General features: G+C 36.3%; 1 protein-coding gene across 2 annotated transcripts; it reads left to right on the top strand.

The window, feature by feature from the left end:
* Window positions 1-536: 536 nt before the first annotated feature.
* On the top strand, window positions 537-3,996 carry LOC141639994 (uncharacterized). 2 transcript variants are annotated; one of them, XM_074448962.1, is made up of 6 exons: window positions 537-1,078; window positions 2,386-2,558; window positions 2,695-2,779; window positions 2,870-3,004; window positions 3,385-3,557; window positions 3,689-3,996. In XM_074448962.1, exons 1-6 carry the CDS (start codon window positions 749-751, stop codon window positions 3,738-3,740), a joined length of 948 nt encoding a protein of 315 aa, XP_074305063.1. In that variant the 5' UTR covers window positions 537-748; the 3' UTR covers window positions 3,741-3,996. The 2 variants fall into 2 exon arrangements, with proteins under 2 accessions (XP_074305063.1, XP_074305064.1); XM_074448963.1 differs by having other exon boundaries at window positions 614-1,078; window positions 2,870-2,982; window positions 3,689-3,888.
* Window positions 3,997-6,892: the final 2,896 nt, after the last annotated feature.

The following is a 6,892-nucleotide window of genomic DNA, read 5'->3' as shown; positions in this document are numbered from 1 at the left end:
TTACTTTTTGAAGCGGGTTTTTTAAATTTTGAAATCGGAATTCGAAAATGAGAAAAAAAACAAGGGAGTAGTAATAACTCAAGTGCAATAAGGTAATATGTTAAGGGCGGAATGAGTAAAAGTAGACCTGACAAACGGGTCAATCGGGTCTGGTCAGTTCAGGTCTCTTATTGATTTTGGGTTAATTCGGGTTCGGGTCAAATTATTTCGGGTTTCGGGTCTATTTTAGGGTTGTTGTCGGATCTGTTTCTGGTCAAGCGGGTTGGGTCATTTTCGGGTCAATGAGTAAGAGATAAAAAGTCATTACAACCTTTTCGGTTCAATTGAAGTTATGTTTTGTCGGGTCATTTTCGTGATCGGATCAGTTACGGGTCAAGAAAGCTCGGGTCATGGTCGGGTCGGGTCACTTCGGGTTTCGGGTCGCCTTCGGGTCAATTTTGATCTTAGATCAATTTTTTGGGTTGAATTGCTTTTGCCCGGTCTAAGTAAAACTAGTGGCGGAATATAACTCCCCCTTTAAAATTCGAGGCCTCCTCGGGGAAGAAAAATTGACGGTCAACGCAGTGAGCTAGAGCCAAAGTTAAGCAAAGATAAGACGATCCAGAGCAAACCCATCCTCCTAGTTCCCCCCAAACAAAAAGGAAATTCTAAACTTAAATTATAGCTTCTGAAACAAAAATTGAGTACTTGGTAGAAAAATTAGAAAGAAAATTAAGGCCACAAAAATAAATAAGTTAAAAAAATTAAAATGTTGGAAACAGCCCCATCATTGAGTATATATTGGAAGAAGAATGATGAAGAGATTGAAGGTGAAAGAGTTACTAGAAAAGTAACAAATGAAGGAAGTGGTGATTTCAGTTTTGATAAAGTAAGCATGGATTTGAACAAAGAAGATGAGGAGGAAATAAGTAGTAATAGTGCTGTTGCTACTGGTATTGGGGGTGAGGGGTTGAAGGATCATCATGATTTTGAGAAAATAATGATGAATAATGATATTACTATCCAGTATTGTACAGAGTTGCTTGATGATTACCCTAATCATTCTATGTTGTTGAAGAAATATGCTGATTTCCTACTGGTTTGTTTTCTTAATGCACCCTTTTCACTTCAATTTACCCAACATCATCATCGCCGCTTAGTCTAGTGGTTAACACGGAGGACCACTTTGTCGAATCCCCCTCCCCTCTCTTGTAATGCAACTATGTGCGCTTTGTTAGACCCAAAAAAGAAAAGAAGTTCATCCCAAATTTAGGCCGTAATAATTACCCTCATCCCAAGCGAGCCCTCCCTTAATATTGTAAGTCGACCTCAAAGATGTCTTACACAGCTTCATGCACAATCCCACATCTTCATCTGGGCAATACTCTTCATTTAAACACTTGTCACATTACCTACACTTTGAGTAATTTTTATGTATAATTGGCGCATTATTCATCTGTCATTATTACTATTACTGCAGTCTGCATGTTATTTCAGGCTGGATCAATTACTATTTATATTATATCAATAATACTGTCAATACAAATTCTTGCGGATTCGTTGAAATGGGTCATTATTTGTACTAAAGAGATTCGTTTTACATAACTTCTATATAAGGTGACAAGTTTTGTGTAAGGCGATGTTACAGATGGACAACTGTAAATCTGTAATGTCAAATATATAATCACTTTGTTCATTATAATAATTGTACGGAGTTAATAGCAATCATCCATGCCAAATGTCTAATTTCTACACATGTTCAAGATCTAGTTATTTTAATGCTAGAAATGTATATTATATGAAATTTTTGTGACTAACTATTTGTTTCACATATTAAATTATTACTTCCTTTAGTTAGAGTGTTTACATGATTATAAGATTATGTACATTCATCAAAATATTTTATCGAAAAAAAGCCTAGTATGTCATCCAATATATGATTTGCTTGTTGTTGCCTAGACATGTCACCCAATTTGAATTGTCACTTGACATGTTAGCTTAACAAAACAATCCCAATTGATGTCTAAAACCAATGATATCTAACTCCACTGACCTAATACCCGAAATAAGTCTTACGATATGACGTGACCAAACCAGTCTGCCCCAGAAACGCACAAGACTCGAATAAACCTCATGTTGTATGACCTGAATCTGAAACGACTCATCTCCAGGCTTCATGTCCCCAGGCCAATTGCCACCCTTATACATGTAGAGAAAAATGAGTAATGAGTCGCGGGTTTGAGGATTTTTTCGTAAAAGTTCTCCTTTTATTTCATTCATTTCATCCTTAAAAAAATAATTTAAGCTAAAAATCTTGTCATCATTGTTGGGGAAATGTTGCATATATCCGACACCCTACACCAAGTAACGTACTTTTCTCGTTTCCTTTTTTTCCCTTCCTATAAGGGAAAAGGAGACCTTCACGGAGCAGAAGAGTATTATTTCAGAGCTTCACAAGCTAACCTGGGAGATGGAGAAAGTTTAGCGCAGTACGCCCAATTGGTTTGGGTCCTCCATCATGATCATGAAAGAGCCTTAACCTACTTTGATCTTGCCGCTCAAACTGCTTCAGATAATAGGTGTGTCATTTTAAGATTAAGTTCCAGGTCATAAGGAAAAAACATACCTAATCGAATTTAACTACTGTATACTTGAGGATTGTGCTTGTATCATCTCGAATGGTCACTCTCACTGACATTGTACTGTATCGTTTAGCTTTGTTATGGCAGCTTATGCCAAGTTTCTTTGGGAAACAGAAGATGATGGAGAAGATCTATCAGCTGTTCCCGATACGTTTCAGGTATAAATTCCTGTCACTACATTATTATTGTTTGATTCATAGCATTGGGTGCTGACAATCGCAGAATTGCTGGCTTCTGGATGGCCACAGAAATCTGCTCACTTTCATTCAGATGATGGAATTAATGTCAACACTGATGAACTGGAAAGCTACTACAAAAGGATGATCAACGACAAGCCTTCCGATCCCACTTTCTTGAACAAGTATGCTCAGTACTTGTATGAGGTGAATCTCCAGTTATAGTTCATAGTCTATTTATGTCAAGGTTGTCTTATTCGATCTGAGTATGTAACATCGCATTTGTGAGACATTTATAGAGTATATGTGATGATAGATTTAAGGCACTATAAAATAAGCCTTAACCGGTTCAGCATTGGTGCTGAGCCATTCCAGTAATTGAGTAAAATAAATCTATGACAATGAATTCTATTTTATTGCAAACCGTGAATCATCTCATTGTGCTAACGATATGAACAAAGGTATCTTATAGAAAATGGTTACAAACTTGTCATAACAAATGACGAACAAAACAAGTAACTCATGGATATCAACTGTTCTTTTTTTATATCACACGAAATTTTTGAGTAACTATGTTTATGTAACAGTCAAAGGGAGATCTTGAAGATGCCAAAGAATACTATTCGCGTGCAGTCCTGGTCGAGCCACAAAATGGTGAGATGTTGTCACAGTTTCACACATTACTATGGGAACTCTATCACGACCGAGGGCAGACTTTGAATTATTTAGAACGAGCAATCGAAGCCGTCCCACAGGACTGGTAAATATCTAATGTAGCCTTTTAGAGTTCTTGCACAAGACATACACACACATCAAGTTAAATGCATATGTTGTGCATATAGTTGTGACTCTTGAACTAAGTAGTTGCCCTTACTGTTTATTGCATTGCAGCAATGTTCTCGCAGCATATGCTCGTATCCTTTGGATCGTAGGTGATGAATGATGTTGCTACAACTTTTGATCTCTTTTGCGCTGAATGGCTCCAGACTACAATAATTTTCTACATAAATCTGTACTGTACGAATATAGATGATGTAAAGGTGTTCCCAATGCCGGACATCGGGGCCATAAAATATGTTGTTTTTGGTTTCCTTATCAGGTTCCACCGAATGCCAACCTTGGTAGGACGGGCTTGACTCAGCTAAATTGGTCTGGTGGTTCTTAAAATCAAACCCTTGTTTGGATAGGGGATTTGGAAACCGTACTGTTTACATTATTGAGTCAATCAACATGTGCATATAGATATAGATGCTAAGTTCCATTGCATTTAGTTTTAATATATACATTATTATTATTATTATTATTATTATTATTATTATTATTATTATTATTATTATTATTATTATTATTATTATTATAGCATTGTTTTAGAATATGTTATTTAGAAATTTGTTTCATATCATTTGCATGCACATGTTAATTAATGTTTAAAAATGAGAAATGTTATCTTAAGAGATACTCCTACGAAGATAACTCTCTATAGAAGCCTCTTATAAACGATCATCATTAATGATGATGTTTTATTAATTGAGTTTTGGGAACTCGTAATTATATATGAACATCTACGACACGATTGAAAGGTATCGTGGTTATTTCCGAAATGAAAAATTCAAACTTCTGTAAAGTTATTTAAAGAAAACTATTATTATTTCAACCTGAAGTTTGAGCATATGAGGATAATTATTTAAATGAGCTTCTGCCTAAACATGTGAAATTAATTTATGGTCCAGAAATACCTTAACGATTGAAAAATAATGTAGTCAAAGTCTACAATAAGAATGTCAATTCATACATATGACGTTTAGCAAAGAAAATTGCTCAAAGGTATTGCATGATTTATTCAATAATTATAATTATCGGATTGATTCTCAAGACAAGAATTAAGGAATGATATCTACCCTCTTTTTCCCTTCGGCTGGGTTTTTTGTCCTATCGGGTTTTTCCTAGCAAGGTTTTTAACGAGGTAGCATTATAAGTGCATTAATACGTTATTGTCATGATTGTCATTATTGTTGCGATGACAAATTATTTTGGATATATAAGGTTATTGTAACACCCCTCATATCAAGGTACCTTACCAAGGACTACCATAGCATGAAAGGTTGTTACCATCTCGGTTGTCCGAGATTAGTATATCAAAAGCAACAATCCAAAACAACTTTATTACAGTATAAGAGTTTTAACGATAACATAATCTCAGACCAACTCAAAATAAAAGTGTAAGGAACTCAATACAACTGAAATCAAAGACAGCTAAACTTGTAACAACGGAAGCTAGACTCAAGGTGATGACTCCCCATGACTGTCTCATAGCTAAACATCTGCATTACCTGTCACAATCTGCTCACCATCCCCGAATGGATCACCGCAGTTTTACAAAACAACAACACGGGGTCGACTGCTCAATCAAGATAAAACAACCAAACAATGTAACCGGTTGATCATCCTCCATCCCCGGTCTCCCGATCTCACACAGTAACCGACCACACACCGAAGTGTGTAGCCCTGCCAGATTACCCATCGCAACAGGTAATCCTCGCCGCCAGTGGGTGACCGCAGCCCATCCACACCTAGTCCAGCTCATCAACGAGCGGCTAACATTCCCTGTCCCTTAATGTGCACATCCCCTCCCGTGACGGGTTCCACGGAGGGCGAACTAGGGTGTGAAGCCACTCCCGCAAGTGACTCCACCATAATCACACACAGCATCACAGCTGTCACAACACCACAACTGTCACAACACAACCACACCAACACCGTCACCACAACACCCAACCTCCGATGATCAACAAATAACAACAATTATGAAACATATACAATCTCAATCAATTAACAGTACTGAGTAGGAGAAACCCTACCTTTTCGCAATCCAAGCATACACAAGCAATCAATTATGATCCTTCACATATCCATCACCTACATAACATAATTATGTATAATTACCACCTACTCAATCAATTAATCATGCACATAACCTAGACTTATCATAACTTAATAGGAATATCAACTTAAAGAACAAACACGACTTTTCCTGATTTTCCAGCACATGGCAGACTCGGTATAAAATGCATAACTAATTCCAGAAAAATAGAATTGATCCAAGGCCAATTGGACTGGAACCCCATGAGTCTTATCTACAAATTATATATACGTATTTTTCTCAAATTCCAAACTTATCAAGGGTTTTCAGACTGATTTCCAAAAACTGACAGAAACCGTCGCATAAAAAGTATTGATTCATAAAACGAGTTTAAACATTATTTTTCAGTAGTTCCAAATCCTATTGTCATCTAGACTCTACAAATATCTTGTATGAAAAAGACCCATAACTGCATTGACATATAAATTAGGGTATCAAATCATTTTCCACAACCAAATCAGATTCGCGGACTTTTCAGCGACATGTTCATAAATAAATCACCTAGGACAAACCATAAAAAATTTGACTACGAGATTTTATATGCATAAACTAGACATCAAATAAACAGGGCTCTCTTTTCAAAATTTTCGAAGATAAAGACTTTAAAACAGTATAAACAATGGAATGAAATCGACTTACAAATAGGGAAATCGAATTAGGTTGAAATCGGTGAGAAATCTTCAATCAAATGAAAGGCTCGACAATTCTTCTTCCTCTCCCTCTCTCTAGGTTTAGAAATGGTTTTATAAATGCTAAAATTAAATTAGAAATGACTCAACTGTTATAAAAAAAAAAAACCTTGGCCAAAACATAAATTAAACCGACTAACTCGTTGAACCGGTTTACTCGGTCAAGTGCATTCGGCCGAGTAACACACACTCGGCCGAGTACCAACCAAGTACTCGACCGAGTACTCCCACTAAAATACGGAGTATTACAGTCTTCCCTCCTTAAAAAGAACTTCGTCAACGAAGTTCGCACCAACTACAACCAACGACACCTAACATCACATATAATTAACACAATATAACTCATACTCATAATATAACTCATATGCATAACTAGTAAAATATATGCTAATTCATATAGATTTGAGTAAACTATGGTTGTCACATTTTATCCCCCATAAAAGAAGGTTACGTCCCCGTAACCTAACTCATATAAAACCACACAAG

This window comes from Silene latifolia, unplaced genomic scaffold (assembly GCF_048544455.1).
Source record: "Silene latifolia isolate original U9 population unplaced genomic scaffold, ASM4854445v1 scaffold_70, whole genome shotgun sequence".
In the NCBI taxonomy this organism is placed as follows: domain Eukaryota; kingdom Viridiplantae; phylum Streptophyta; class Magnoliopsida; order Caryophyllales; family Caryophyllaceae; genus Silene; species Silene latifolia.
Note: the sequence above shows the minus strand (reverse complement) of the source record. Positions and strands in the feature narration are given on the sequence as shown.